This window comes from Rana temporaria, chromosome 3, assembly GCF_905171775.1.
Source record: "Rana temporaria chromosome 3, aRanTem1.1, whole genome shotgun sequence".
Classification (NCBI taxonomy): domain Eukaryota; kingdom Metazoa; phylum Chordata; class Amphibia; order Anura; family Ranidae; genus Rana; species Rana temporaria.
The window spans coordinates 436,419,254-436,435,715 of record NC_053491.1 but is presented as its reverse complement, the minus strand read 5'-3'; the positions used below and the strand labels follow the sequence as shown (position 1 = coordinate 436,435,715).

Below are 16,462 nucleotides of genomic sequence, written 5' to 3'. Positions count from 1 at the left end.
ATTTGTGTATGCCTTCCTGTGTTCTACATTTCACTCCTCATTTTTTCCATTCCTCACCTCTTTATTGAGCTACAAAAATGTAAAAGTTCAATTCAGGCAGATGTCCATGGTAATTCCCATCCCACGCCTTTCCCCAGTGAGACACCCCCTGGAACATTGTCTGCCCCACAACAAAACATACAGTGCATGGGAAACGAGGAACAGTGTTCTGCATTGCTCCATCTCACTGGGGATTCCACAAGGCACAATACTGATGAACATCTTTCCCCGGCAAATATGTCAACAAAAACTGCTGACCGCTCTGGATTAAATGTTCTCGTTTTGATTTGTGGTGACAAATGGATTTCTCACAGAGGCTCATCCAGCCCTGAGACACAGAAATACATAAACACTCTTCAGCTTGTGGGTTACAATGAACTTAACAATGAACTGTACTGTATTTTTCGAAACATTTCCAAATTCCACATTTTCTTAAAGCACAACTACGCCCAACATCTTGTTCTGGATAGAGTGGGGAAAAGTAAGACACTCTCTCAGGTTTTTGTTATCATCTTTATTCCTATTGGGGAGATTCCCCCCTCACTTCCTGTTAGGGCAGGAAGTAAAGAGGAATCTCCCAACAGGATCAAAGATGGTAATTACCCCAATAGAGACACAGACAAAAACATAAAACACAATTTTTGTGAAGTGAAGGCTTATGTTTTTATTGCTGCCTGTGTCTTCCTGTACTATTGTTATCCACACCTCCCATTTTTTATATGGCCATCGCAGAGACAGGAAGTTATGAAAAATCTTCCAAAAGGGGTCACAGGGTCAATGTGAGGACAGAAATAATTTGTGTGAAAGAACTTCCCCACTCTATTTAAAACAAAAAAGTGTCTAGAGTTTAAATCAGTAAATATAACCAAATGACTTTACCTCTTTCCCTTGAGGTTTAACAATCTATTTTGGGAAGGAAAGGTTTACAAGTGCAGGCCCAAAAGTCGTTGTATGCTTCTGACAACAGTGTACTAAGAACTTAGAATAAAAAAGATGGAGAAAAAACATTTTCCGATTTAACTTCCACTTGTGGATAATAATTTAGTCCGGTGGCAAATGGTGGGCACCAGGTTTGTTCCCATTGTCAGTTACCAATAATTACTGCCTCGTCGTGTACTTCAGATAACATGGATAAGCTTTCTTTCCAGTTTATATTGTCTTACTGCTTTAAAGCAGTGGTTTTCAACCTCAGTCCTTAAGTACCCCCAACAGGCCATGTTTGCAGGTATTCCTTTATCTTGCACAGGTGCTTTAAATCAGAGTCAATGGCTCTGTATTTTGGACAGCTATTTTATCTAAGAGAAAATTCCCAAAACATGGCCTGTTGGGGGTACTTTGAGGACCGAGGTTGAGAACCACTGCTTTAAAAGGACCAGTCTACTTAAAACATATATTTCAGTACTTAGTGACTTTAGAGAGTTAAACCCTCTACAGCAGCCTTTCTCAACCAGGGTTCCATTGAAAACCCATATGTTTCTTTGGAGGTTGCTTGATAGGGGTTTGTTTAGCAATGAACAACATTTTCAGATGAGTAACCACTGACATTAATGATCTTTTTAGTTATATTTAGGTGGGCATTCTTTCCTCTGACAACAAATGTAAGGGGCATTCGTCTTAAATTTGATTAACCGTTACCGGAAAATTATTAGGGTTACTCCATGTTAAAAAGATTGCGTAAGGCTGCTTTACAGGTTTCCTATATCTCTCAGGGTTTCTGGTGGTGAGATTTCTACTCTTGTGTTTCTAGACTCATGGCTTTTATGAGGGAGTCTTGCTCTCCTTTTTTCTTTTAATTTATTTTATGTGAGGGAGAATGTAATAGGAGTTGGTAGGCAAGATCACCGAAAACATCAAAATGGACAGTAACAATACCTATAAAATAGGTGGTACACCCATTAAAAGTTTATCTCACTCCAACACACTTAGTTACAAGCTGCCAGTGTTGCATAATGTTCCTTTCAAGGACAATGATGATAATAATAATAATAATAATAATAATAATATGACCAACTATAACAGAAAATAAAGCTCTTAAAGTTTTAGAGACATTTTTTTTCTGTATCAAATATACTGACCCATAAAGTGGAGCTCTTCAAAAAAGCAGACGTCATAATGAAGTTTGCTGGCCTAAAAGACATCCTAGATGCTTTACAAAACCAAATTGGTCCTAGAGCTCATGACATTTATCTAAAACCTAGAAAAGTCTTACAATCCTTTTACGTTCATTTAAAGGTATAACTCTAACCAGAGCTTTTCTCTTTAATTTTGGATAGAGTGGAGATGTAGCACCCAACAGAGGTTGTAACCCTTCCCCACTCTATTCAAAATTGAAAACAAGTTTAGGCTGGACATACGCTACTGGTGTTCGATTCCTTTTTGAAAGATGAGGCCTAATTATCAACTGTGGAAAGAAGAGCAGAACACATAAGCACATTTCTCTAGTCCTACCTCAAAGACCTCCTCATCAAGTAGTCGTGTCCCAAACAACGTAACCCCTTCTGTGCTGATAATGGCATTGTCATCACGGTCCAGGAATTGGGTCTGCTTCTTCTCACAATCCACGTAAATGGTCACATTTTTTCCTTCAACACTCAGTGCAATCCGATGCCACCTGCCAGAGACCATCAGACACAGATCCATGGTTTGTATTAATTTTAACACATTTATTCCATATAAGACCATGCAAACTACAGATGACAAATCAGCACAAACAGTAAATGGCGACAGGGTTGTGCTCACATGGTTGGCACCAAATGATATTTCTAAATAAAGACCTTTGCACAGAATCTTAGGTTTGCATTGGGTAAAAATGTATGTTTGTGTCCATTGAAGAAAGGTAGGGGAGCACTGTGGAGGCCCTGACTTGTCTCAGAGGAAGACAAGGAAAAGCCATCCGAGTCGATTAACCTTCCTACATGCAGACTCAGCCAGGGGAATTTAGTTGGGATTGTGGAGGGGCCTACAAACATATAAAAGTTCCCTGACCTGACAGCAGAATTGGCAAGCGTTCTGTAATGTATGTACGAACCTCAACATATAGCAGGATGACCCTGGTGAAATCTTGGTTATAGAATGCTATAATCTATTTTATAATGTGTTGAGAATGTACATTTTATGCAATAAAGTACATCTAAACCAAACCCTTTTTTTATTTGCATGCAGTAGGGAGTAGTTAAAGCTGGTTATAGGCAATTGGGGAGATTTGTATATGCAGAATATAATGACTGTTATTGGCACCACTAACAGCTTTACATTCAAAAGCTTTCATACACTAGACTTACAATCACTATTAAAATATGAATGCAAAAATCCTAGTGTTAATATTACCACCAATCTTTTTCTGAGCTCTTTCAATGGATTGTCCATAGCGATATGTGAAGGCTTCACTTTAATAAATGACAATTAAATCCATTTGCCTTTGCCATTAAATAAATCCCTGTGCCATTAAATGACAAATGAATACCTGTGCCTTCTCAGTATCCAAAAAGAATGCAGGATTTGGTTACATATCACACAGTTTGTGTTCTGTTATGACGATAGATGACGGGTATGTACTATGACCATATTTTTTGTATCTCTGTATTGTTATGTTGACAATTTAAGAATTGTACTTTGTTCCATAGATGTGTCTGTTCATTCTCGAATTTTGTTTCCTTTTAAATAAAAAAACATTGCCCAGTGCATTATGCTGCAATAAAATACATCCTGTCCTATTTTTGCATGTGTTGCTGTGCATTCGGGCCATTGACTTTGAATGGGATGTTTAACAAACCACAACGCAAAGCATGCATTGCAACACACAGTGTTGTGGTGTGAATGAGCCCTTAAACTTTATCCAAAGTCATAATGTTTTATTCATTTTGGATACAGTAGGAAATGGTTAAAACTCCTTTCAGTTGTTCTTGTTTTTGGCTTATGTGTACTTCAATGTAAAACTGATTTTTTGCTGACTCTGAGTAACACACTTTCCTGAGAAAGTGGAATACTGGGTTCTCTTATCAGAAAATCCCTGCTAATTCATCCTCTATGGAATAGATGGGAAATGTTATTGTTTCCAAATGGTTATACTTGCCTAATATTATGATTACACATTAAATTCAATATTTATAGGAGCCCAATTCCAGTTAAAACATTTTCTTTTTAGTTTTTGGAGGCTTAGATCTTCTATTATCATTTTATCTCTGCCTCTGTGGCAATTTGGGAGATTTTTCATTACTTCCTGTCTGATGTCAGATAGATTCAACAGGAACAGAAGAGAAACCCCTTTAATGGAACACAGGAATTATTTAAAAACTGTTTTACTCACTCCTGTAAAGCCAAATAAAACACTTTGTATGGAGTTGCGCTTTAACAACTTATATTTAATAGACAAGAAGCTCTTTCCCTTCATTTCACCCTTGCTTGCTCCTTTTGGCTTCCTTCATTATTTAAAATGTTCACTATAATTTATTAATAATATTCAATATATCATTGTTATATGTATATGCTTCCATTTCCACCAAAGATCAGAAAAAAAAGGGTTCTGTTATACATACAAAGGATAGCAGACAGACCCGGGCAACCCATTCAATTTGGAACCATTGATTAATGGAACTTGCTAACAGAATGACATTTTCTAAGGTCCAAATCCTTTTTTTTCCACTTTGTAAGCTATTTAACTTTGTGTTACTAAATATACCTTAGTAATACAAGTTCCATACAAGCAGCTCTGATGAAGGGACACTGTAATTGCCCTAAAACATGTTGGAAATATAACTCTATGGACAATAAACAAACACATGACCAAAATGAATTTGTCTGCCTTTTATTATTGAGGCTTGCCCATCACAGTGGTACCAGTGGCAGCGTGTGCTAAAAAAAATTGGGGGGCACAAAGCAAACCCCTCCAGGTCTACACTCACCAGAGAATGCAGTAAGACTTACCTACAAATTGAGCCCTCCAGCACTGGGCTATCACGGCTCCCCTGATACCCAGCAGCTTCGTGTTAACCTGGAGGACAACCTAAGACAAGCAAATTAGAGCCTTATGCCGCATACACACGATCATTTTTCGGGTTCTAAAAAATTTTGTTTTTCAGGCTCCAGGAAAACAAAGTTTTTTTCAACTTAATCAGTAAAACGGCCTTGCCTACACACGATCGTGAAAAAAATGCTCTAGCAAAGCGCGGTGATGTACAACGCGTATGACGCCACTATAAAGGGGAAGTTCCATGTGGATGGCGTCACCCTTGGGGCTGCTTTAGCTGATTTTGTTAGTAAAAGATGATTCGCGCTTTTCTGTCTGTTACAGCGTGATGAATGTGCTTACTCCATTACGAACGGTAGTTTTACCAGAACGAGCGCTCCCGTCTAATAACTAGCTTCTGAGCATGCGCAAATTTTTCACGTCGTTAAAGCCCACTCACGACCATTTTTTACAACCCGAAAAACGACAAAGTTAAAAACGTTGTTAAAAAATAGAGCATGTTCGAATTTTTTTTGGCCCGTTTTTCAGAACCCGAAAAATGCTCTGAAGCCCACACACGGTCGTTTTTAATGACATTAAAAAAAACGTCATTTTTTAGAACCCGAAAGATTATCGTGTGTACGCAGCATTAGGCTCAAATCACATGCTTGTCCAAAGCTGATGAACCTAATAGATACCCATTAGCCCTGGGCCCTGCACAGTGCACACACAAAGAACGATTTGATTTTAAATAAATTATAATGTGACTAACATTTTTTTGAATTTTAAGATTTAAAAAAATGTTAATCATGTTATCATTTATTTAAAAATAACTTGTTCTATGATTATCTTACTTATTTGGCAAACTAACTTTAGGGGGGAGGGCCCCTGCGCCCCTGCGCCCCCTATGAACCAGCCGCCACTGCATAGTACAAGTCCCCATTGGAAGATTTTTCCTCTATTTCCATTCAAATGACAACTCTAAAATGCTGAATATTACATGACTGTATGCACACTACAGGAAGTTACGGAAATTCTCTCCATAGTGAATCCCCTCTTAGATGTCACAGGAACAGATTTTCCAATTGTAAGGGTTCCCTCTATTCCTGTACTGGTGACAACTCAAAATGTTGAATTCTCTGGGACAAACAGCAAGAGAAAAAATATTTTCAAGTACTTTATTAAATGTTTGGTTAAGAGATAAAGTGATGCTTTTTAGGGTGATGTTAAGGGTTACATTTTAGGGCAGGCTAAGTGTTAGGTTCATGATAACTGTTAGTGAAAGGTGATATTTAGATGTGTGTGTGCTTAGTGTGAAATTCACATGTTCTGTAGCCCAACATCCTGCACCAGGTTTTGGGTACCAAAGACTAATGCCCCGTACACACGATCGGTTTTCCCTTCGGAAAAAGTCTGATGAGAGCTTTTGGCTGTGTATGCTCCATCAGGCCTCGTACACACGACCGAGAAACTCGACAGAATCCATCAAGAAACTTGGTGGGAGAGCTTTTTTGCCAAGGAAAACGGTCGCGTGTACGTTTTTCATCGAGGAAACCGTTGAGGAACTCGACGAGGAAAAAAGAGAACAAGTTCTCTTTTTCCTCGAAGGGAGTCTCAATTTCCTCGTCGTGTTCCTCGTCGGGCTGGTTTTCGACGAGAAACATGATGGTGTGTATGCTAAGAAACCCTTGCATGCTCAGAATAAAGTAAGAGACGGGAGTAAAAGTAGCATTTGTAATGGAGATAACACATTTTTCACGCTGTAACAGACTGAAAAGTGCAAATTGTCTCCGACCAAACTTTTACTTAACACGCAGTAACATGAGATTAGCAAAAGCAGCCCCAAGGGTTGTGCCAGTGGAATCGAACTTCCCCTGCCATTGTATGTGTTGTTCGTCACTGCGTTTGAGAACGAGGAGATTTTGTCTTGACAGTGTGTACGCAAAGCCTAACAAGGAACTCGTCAAGGAAAACGATGTGTCTTTTCCGACGAGTTCCTCGGTCGTGTGTACGAGGCCTCAGACTTTTTCCAACAGGAAAACTGCCGGAAAAAAAAGAGAGCAGGATCTCTTTTTTCCCATCAGGAAAAAATCATAGCAGGAGAACCGTTCGTCTGTATGCTTTTCCAAGGCGCTAAAAAACACACAACTTGGAATTTTTTTTACGCATGCTCAGAAACATAAAACTTAATTTTCTCAGCTCATCGTAGTCTTTTACGTCACCGCGTTCTTGGCAGTCAAAGTTTCACCGACCTTTTGTGTGACCGTGTGTATGCAAGGCAGGCTTGATAGAAAATCTGTTCGAAAAAACATCATTTTTTTTTCCAACGGGAAAACCATTCGTGTGTACGGTGCATTATATACCGTTAAGTTTCACATAAGATCCAATATATCTGAAAGCTCTGAATGGAGTGTTAAGAAACTGTATTTTTATACACTGGAAAGTGCTTCATTAGACCTAAGCAGATTGTAAAGTAATTTCAAAATTTACAATCGCTTCTGTAAAATGCTCTTTTATTTTAATTGTAAGATATTCTTTTGCATCAATCCAGCCAGTAGGATTGCACAACTAAAATTTTTATGAGTGCTTAGCTTTCCATACAAAACGTAACTGATTCAAGCACCATTGCCATACACTTAATAACTGGTTCTTGTAATCAGTAACAAACATAAATGAAAGAAAAGTTGAATTTATTGTAATGTTTTAAGGTTTCCATAACCACAGGGCTCTTCTCTTTTTTTTTTTTTTACAGCACCATAAAGCGTCTCCCCTGGAGTTTTCTAGGAAGGATATCGCTGCTGATGTAACATATAACTATCAAGGACCATTGATGACCTTTTTACAGCCTTTAAGATACAAATATTTTAATTATGACATGCATCCATGCAACATTTTACACATTTATAGTACTGTATTTAGTGTAAAGGACGCAGAATGCTGAAACAATGCAGCTGTATAAATTACTTATATTTCAGCTGTTGGACTCAATACAATTTTGAAATGGTGGGACATAAAACCTCCATTACCCAATGTAGAACCATAAATTCAGATAGTGATCTCACCTCCCCACTCTGCGAAAACCACTTAAAGTTCAAGTTTTATTTTAACAAAAGTAATGGTAACCTACCCTCCCTATATATACTAGCATTTAAAAAGTTAGGTGGGACACCTTGGGGGAATGAGAAGAAACATTTGTGGGCCCAGGGAATAAAATGGTTTATGCTTTATACAACATAGGAGTACACTGAAGAGAAAGTGCAAGAAAATAAAGCTCTATCGTTGGTGTCAGTAGTCAAAACAATAACTCTGAGCATTGGTGTTAGCGGCTGCAATAACAACCCCAAACATTGGTGTCAGTAGATGCAACAATAGTCTCTAGGATCTGTGTCAGAAGGCGTCAATAATACCCCCCACATCCTTTGCAACAGTGGCCCCAATAATAAACCTTAGCCAGGGGTGTAACTACAAATCATGGGGCCTATAGCAAAATTTGTATAAGGCCTTCTTGCAGCCCTCTCTCCATGATAGTCCTGTCACTGATATTAACATAATGTTTTTCTAAGTTAAATCTAGTACAATACAAATAGAAAAAATGGAGGAAAGTGGTCGATTGTTCTAAAAGATACAGCACCTTATGCCTACATTTTGTGAATAAAGGAGGTAAGGAATGTGGGATTATCACAGTGCCACAGAAAAATAAAAATAAAATAAAATAAAACCAAAGTAATATACTTTGGTTTTATTTTTCTGTAGCACCGTGATAATCCCACATTCCTTACCACCTTTGATACAAATAGAAGTTATCAGGTAATAGAAACAGTGGAGAGAAATAACGTGTAACCTTGGTGGCAGCAATACTAACCACAGGGCTATTGAGGTTATTTAATATGGTTACATATTTATTAGTGCTCCTGCACATAATTACTCTAAAACTCTAATACAAATACTTTTTTAATTTTTATTAACTTTTTGCAGAACTGCAAACTTCAGCTCTTTTAACTGATGACACATTCAGTTTTTTTAGGCTTATAGGATTGGCCTATAGTAGAAGCAATGAGGGCAATAAATCCCTGCTACCGCAGGAAAAACAAATTCTACTAACTACAGATTTAAAACAGGTGGGATCCCAATGATTTCTAGACTGCATGAACGTCTCTAATGGGATTCACTCCCACACCAGGCCCATCTCAAGCATTGGTCTCAGTGGCCCCAGTAATAACACCCAGCATTTGTGTCAGTAGCCACAAAAATAACTCCCAGCAATGGTTTTGGTGCCCCTATTAATAACCTCCAGCATTGGTGTCCATGGACACAATAAGAAAAAGTCAGCTATGGTGGTCAACAGGAAGAAAAATAAAACCATCTCCATTGGTATCAGTGACAGTAACATCCAACCAACCTTCATTAGTACTCAGTGGCAGTATTATTAAAACCCACCTTCCCTGGTGGACAGTATTAGAATTAAAATACTCTTGTCACTGGTGGTTTGTGGTAGTACCACAAAGTATACACACTTTAATTATGTTTGGTGCTACTTACCTGATCACATGCTTCTGCAATGCTGCCACTCCACAATGATGTCAGGCTGGGACTCTACTTTTACTGCTGGGCAGAGATCACTTCACCTAATATTACTGACATTATTTGAGTGCTGAAACATAGTGAATTTAGCATCCCACTGCCACTCTGTATTGTTGCCAATTAGAATGGATCCTGCAGCATAGCCCATGGGACAGTGCCCAAAATCCCTGGACTGCACTGCATGATCCGGGACACTTGGCAACTATGCCTCCCAAAGCCCCGGAACTTATCTATACTAAAACCTCTCACCCAGCTGGTTACTTTCCTTTAAAAGCCCAGGCCTAGTATTATGTTTAAACCCTTCAACAAAATTGATCTTCAGTGCTGGCTGTGTCCTCAGTCTTGAAGTACAGCCTTATGCAAGTCTATAAGGATTCAATGCACAATCTCAGCCAGCAAAAGTTCACTATAAGGATATCCTGTCACAAACTTATAAAACTGCAAGTGAAAGCATAAAAATGTAAGTCTTTCAATGCTTACCTGCAGTTTTTTCCCTTTCCATTAAAGGATAAGTTCACCTTTACAAAAAATAATAATAAATGCACATTTTTCTTTTGCAGGTAAAAAATTTGCATTTCTGTTGTTGTTGATAGAAGCATGTAAAGCATCAGCAGATTGTGGGTGTAATGCCACGGTCCTGCAGACTGTCTGTGAAACTGTCTGCCCTTACCTCCGATACGGACGATGACAGGAAGCTCAAGGAACTACCTAGAGCACTGGTAGTTCATTAAGAACTACAAGCTGTCAGCCACACAGGTTGACGGTACTTGTAGTTCATTGATCTGTGAATCAATGACTTGGTTGTGTGGGTGGAGCCCCACAAGGCTGCGCTCTCCTTGAATTGTGACAGCAGGTGTGAGGAGAAGATCCCTGGCTCGCTGTCACAAGGTGGGACTGGGTTGTGGGGAGAAGGGCCAAATGCTAAACATGTTACATGTTTCACCCTAAATATGGGTGTAACATGTTGAGAAGGCTGAACTTATCCTTCAATGATTTGTATTCTCAACTCTGGACCTGCTAGCAAATTTGACTACTCCAGGAAAACTCAATTACCTAGCAAAGCCATTTCTCCTCCTTGCATGTCACTCTCCTCTTCTGGGAGTTTCTAATTACTCTTTGGGCTGATCCAGCTCCTTTGTCCCTCCGCTCCCCTCCCTATATAACCTTTAGAATGTCACTTTGTTGAAAGCTCTGAGTCTACTGGGTCTGCTGACATTACATCCAAGATGACTGTACCCAACATTAGTCTCAGTCTTTTTGGATATTTACACACGGTAGGCTTTTACAGGCAGCATTCTTCTCACTGACCACCAATGTAAAGAGTCACCAATACAAGAAACCTTCTTCCAACTGACCACCAATGTACAGAGCAGTTTTCCCACAGACCACCAAAGTAGGAAGATTTCTTCCCTCTGGACCAGAACAAATACACACAAATTGGGTGCTAAACTGGTATCTCCCCATTCTGATGAAATGTCCACAGCTGGAATAACATAAGGCATGACACAAAACAGTGCAGCCTCAAAGTGTCCACTGAGGTGGTGGGAAAGAACATAGATCCAAAGCACAAAACAGGTGCTTTCGAAAGAAACACATGAATCCTTTTTATGGATAAGGTGTGTGTGCAGGGCTGATAGCATGATAAATTCCAGAGCACAATGACACCAAAGGCCAGGTATTCAAATAAAAAGTCAAAGGTTTATTTCAAACAAGTAAAATAATGAGGGACATAACTTGACCCTTTGTCAAATCCAATCCAAAGGAGATATGACAAAGGGACTTGCCCCGAAACATGTAGTCCTGGCAACCGGTTAAATTTTTTGGTCTGTTCCCATCATCCCGAGGTTGCATCAACTGTCCTCTGTGTCCTGGTAAAGTCACGTGACACAAGTCCCCCTGCTTTTTGGTCCCCCAACCTGGATCTTCCTTCCAACTGGATCCCCCGGCACACACAAGGATCCCTTTGCCATCTAGCTTCCCCAGCACATTCCTCCTTCTGCAGGTCTGGGTTGGCTCAACTGCGGGTATGCTGTTTAACATCCAGTTATGTCCCTCATGCTTTTACTTGTTTGATATAAACTTTTGACTTTTTATTTGGACACCTGGCCTTTGGTGTCATTGGGCTGTGGAATTTATTGTGCTATCAGCCCTGCACACACACTTTATACATAGAGAGGGATTTGTGTTTTCCTTTCAGGGGTGCCTGTTTTGTGGTTTGGTTCTAGATTGCTTCCCTCTCACTTCCAATGTACTGAGCATTCTTTCCACTGCCCATCAGTATGAGAGGGCCCATTTTTAAATGAGCACCAGTTTAAGGTGATCCTTCGTCAACTTCTTTTCTGGTCTTTATTCTTGTTAATTTTGTTTAATTACTATCACCAAAGCATACCCGTTAGGCACTGTGGGTGTCAAGTATATAAAGTACACCACATTCCTTATTGTTTTATTTATTCTACTGTTGACATAAATGTTCTGTAAGCTGTAGAGGTAGAAATTATTAGTTGGGGTTCCTTGACACATGAAAGTTAATTTAAGGGCTCCCCTATGTTTTTTTTTTTTTACTTTAATAAACATATTCTCATTTTATCAGAGCACACTATTGCAGCACGTTGGTGTGAACTGAAATAAAGAAATATACACTAATTGTCTATGCATTGGGACTGTGTTGGACAACACTGGTGTGAAGGAGCTCTAATGAGTAGGCAATAATCATGCATTATAAATTACATTTTATTTATATCAGTGTTTTAAGTTGTCATTTTAGCATGTAAAATGTCCCTTGATTGCCAAGTGTATCATTTTGCTAAGAAATCCTGCACTTGTCTCCAGTAAATAAATGGGAAAGTAGAAATCACTTTGAAGTGTTAAGCTTAAGCAACTTGCACCAGGGTCTGAAACTTCCTGGGAAAGCCTGTTACCATTAATAACATCCTATTATCATCCTCCATGCATGACGCTATGTAGACAGATGGCTAACGTGCTGCTACTTGTCCGACCGCTGTACGGAATATTTACCTAGCATCCTTACCAAAAATCCACTTAGTAAAACAATTGCCTCTATTGAAGTTGTTTCTGCTGTAGCAGACTCATATTTACACTGGATTCAATTTCTAAAATGGAATTCTGTCATTTTTAAATGTCTAGAACAGATTAGCTCCATTTATACCTGTAGAGCTTAAAGAGATGCCAGAGTGGTTTAACCCTTTCACTGCTGTGGTTTTTTTCTTAAAGTTTGTTTGCACACGTTAAATTGCACATTTTAACCCCCCAAAGCATTATATATTTTCTGAAAGCAGAATCCCTATAGAATAAAATGATGTAATTTTTATGTCTAATAATAATTGCGTTACTCTCTTTCAAATCTATATTTTCAGTAAAAAATACATTCAAAGTTGCTGCAACTTTAAGTTAATGGGTATTATTGGGAAACATGGGGAACAACTTGTCATGAAACTTTGATGTCCAAAGTTGCATGACAAGTCACACAAGTGTGAATGTAAAGTTAATTGATGGTCCTATATTTTATTGCACTCATTCTAGCATGTGCAGTGTTGCCTATTTATGCGGGCAGGGAGTTTTTTTTTTTTTTTGAGGGGGTGGGGGGTTTTAATTTACCTTTTTAAACTTTAACTTTTCTAATTTATTTTTTAACTATAAAAAATAAGTCCACTTTTGTTGAGAAAAAAACAAAACAATCCTCTCTGGGTGATCTATGCACATTGCAAGGATTTTTACAAACTTTGCAGAGTCCTACCTGTTTTTAACCACTTGCTGACGGCCGTACGACTTTGTACGGCCTCAGCGCGGCTCCCAATCTCTAACAGGCCGTGTTTTTACGGCCTCTCCTTTACACGTTCCCCGCGCGCGCTCCCGAGCGCGCGGCGGGGAACTTCTGTACTGGCCGTGTCCCTTGGACACAGCCAGTCACAGATCGCCGTGAACGGCCAATCGGAGCGGCCGTTTCCTAGGCGATCTGTGCGGCCAATGAGAGATGATCTCATATGTTTACATATGAGATCATCTCTCATTCCCGGCTCTCGCAGACAGCGGTGCTGTCAGGGGAGAGAGGAGACGGATCTGTGTCTCTTGTACATAGAGACATAGATCGGTCACCCCCCCAGTCACCCCCCCTCCCCCACAGTTAGAACACTAATTAGGGTACACATTTAACCCCTTCCTCACTCCCTAGTGTTAACCCCTTCCCTGCCAGTCACATTTATACAGTAATTAGTGCATATTTATAGCACCGATTGCAGTATAAATGTGAATGGCGCCAAAAATGTGTCAAAAGTGTCCGATGTGTCCGCCATAACGTCGCAGTCCCAATAAAAATCGCAGATCGCCGCCATTTCTAGTAAAAAAAAAGCATTTATACAGTAATTAGTGCATATTTATAGCACTGATTGCAGTATAAATGTGAATGGCGCCAAAAATGTGTCAAAAGTGTCCGATGTGTCCGCCATAACGTTGCAGTCCCAATAAAAATCGCAGATCGCCGCCATTTCTAGTAAAAAAAAAAATTATACAGTAATTAGTGCATATTTATAGCACTGATTGCAGTATAAATGTGAATGGCGCCAAAAATGTGTCAAAAGTGTCCGACGTGTCTGCCATAACGTCGCAGTCCCAATAAAAATCGCAGATTGCCGCCATTTCTAGTAAAAAAAAAAAAAAAATAATAATAATAATTCTGTCCCTTATTTTGTAGGCGCTATAACTTTTGCGCAAACCAGTCGCTTATTGCGATTTTTTTTTTTTTACTAAAAATATGTAGAATACGTATCGGCCTAGACTGAGGATTAAAAAAAAACGTAAAAAAAAAAAATTGAGCTATTTATTATAGCAACAAAGTAAAAATATTTTATTTTTTTTCAAAATTGTCGCTCTATTTTTGTTTATAGCGCAAAAAATAAAAACCGCAGAGGTGATCAAATACCACCAAAAGAAAGCTCTATTTGTGGGGAAAAAAGGACGTTAATTTTGTTTGGGAGCCACGTCGCACGACCGCGCAATTGTCAGTTAAAGCGACGCAGTGCCGAATCGCAAAAAGTCCTCTGGTCAGGAAGGGGTTTAAGTGCCCAGTAAGGAAGTGGTTAAGAAAAGCTATCCTTGGAATTCCCAAATGGAAGTGTTTGTGTTCAGTATAATCAGCGCTGATGTGCTTTTGGAGTTCTATTGAGGAAAGTTGCAATCTCTGCCTCCCTTTATAAGTAATTAACCCTTAGGGAGTATCGCACCAAAGATATAGGGCCAAATCCTCAAAAGAGATACGACGGAGAAACTGCTGTTACTCCGTCGTATCCCTGGTCCTAACTATGGAACTGATCCACAGAATCAGTTTTCCATAGTTAGGACGAAGATCCGACATGTGAAATTGAATTACACTGTCGGATCTTAGGATGCAGTACCGCATCCGCCGCTGGGGGCATTTCGCGTCGAAATGCCGCCTCGGGTATGCAAATTAGGACTTACGGAGATCCACAAAGCTTTTCAGCTTCGTTTTTTCTCCGTAAGTTTTATTTTGCAAACGCAAAATTAGGGCTGCTTTTACAAGGTGTAAACTGTTTACACCTTGTAAAAACAGACCTTTCTTGCTAGCGACACGATTTTTTTTTAATTTTAATTTTTTTTTTTGGCGCCGTATCTTTTTTTTTACCCGACGCAACTTTATTGTCCCGTCGCGATCCACAAAGCCCGACGTAACGTAATTTCGCGCTATGCACGTCGGGAAAATGACGTCACGAGCATGCGCAGTACGGCCGGCGCGGGAGCGCGCCTCATTTAAATGGGAATCGCCCCCTGGAGAAGAGGAACGCCTTGCGCCGGCCGGATTTAAGTTACACCGCTCAAAATATCTAGGTAAGTGCTTTGTGGATCGGGCACTTAGGTAGAAATTTTGCGGCGGTGTAACTTAAATAGGAAAAATTAAGTTGCGCCGCTTCTTTGTGGATTACCCCCTTACTTCCTATTGCAGGGGGTGCTTTAAATCTGACTTGTATCTTAGTGAAGACTTCTGGAAAAATGAGTGAGTCGCACAAGCAGAAAATTACATTTCAAGGGAAGCTCTGTGCACCCACTGTGTACAGAAGGCGACCAGGTTGCCATAAAGCATTGAATTTTACAGAAAATTGCAGCAAATAGTGGGGATTGGGCACATGACAGAGGGGGATTGGGCTGGGGTGGAAAGGGCACCTTCACTCACATGTAGAAATTTACAGCTACTCAAATCACTTCTACTACATAGCCAGCAGCCTTCAGAGAAAAGGTAAACAAATTTCATACTGCGAGCAGGAGTTTGTTTACAGGACACCATTATTTCCAACATAATAGTTATATCAGTATTGAAATATTATGGCAGCACTCACCTTAAAGAAGACCTATCATTATAATTTTGAATTTACAGTTCCGACAAGAGATTCAAGACGTTTGACTCGTAGCTGCAGTTTTTTTCAGCTGTGAGTGAGCACTTCACGAGACAAGCAATGGCTAGAGCAATACAGAGACTGACACAAACCTTTGCATTGCTCTTGCCATTACTTGTCTCCTTAAAGTGCTCATAGCTGAGTCAAGCTGCAGCTATGAATCAACCATCTCATTCAACGCAAACCGACTGGGAGCGGTGCTGTTAATCGTTTAAATCGGTAGTCGGATCGGCTATGGCAAGAGAGGACGGGGAGGGGCAGTTCAGACTCCATAACTCAGGTTAGGAAGCACTTGGAAACTTGAGACTAAATACTACGTGTACTTAAACGGTTTGTCTCAATCATCCAGGACGCATTCACATGGGTGACTGGGGGTATCGGTAAAAGCAGATGGTTGAACCTCTGTCTTACAGCCTTCAGACCATTCACCTGAACAAAGAAATGTTGCCTCTCAGGGCAGAACACCTTCTGTGGG

The 16,462-nt window shown here is 39.7% G+C and overlaps 1 protein-coding gene across 2 annotated transcripts in view; it reads right to left on the bottom strand.

Annotated features, from left to right (window-relative positions):
• The window catches only part of COL5A3 (collagen type V alpha 3 chain), a 304,770-nt gene that overhangs the window by 154,998 nt on the left and 133,310 nt on the right, over window positions 1–16,462 (bottom strand). For both annotated transcript variants that reach the window (XM_040346392.1, XM_040346393.1), the window contains exon 4: window positions 2,488–2,650. In XM_040346392.1, coding sequence (XP_040202326.1) covers window positions 2,488–2,650 — 163 coding nt within the window. The remainder of the gene's footprint in view (window positions 1–2,487; window positions 2,651–16,462) is intronic.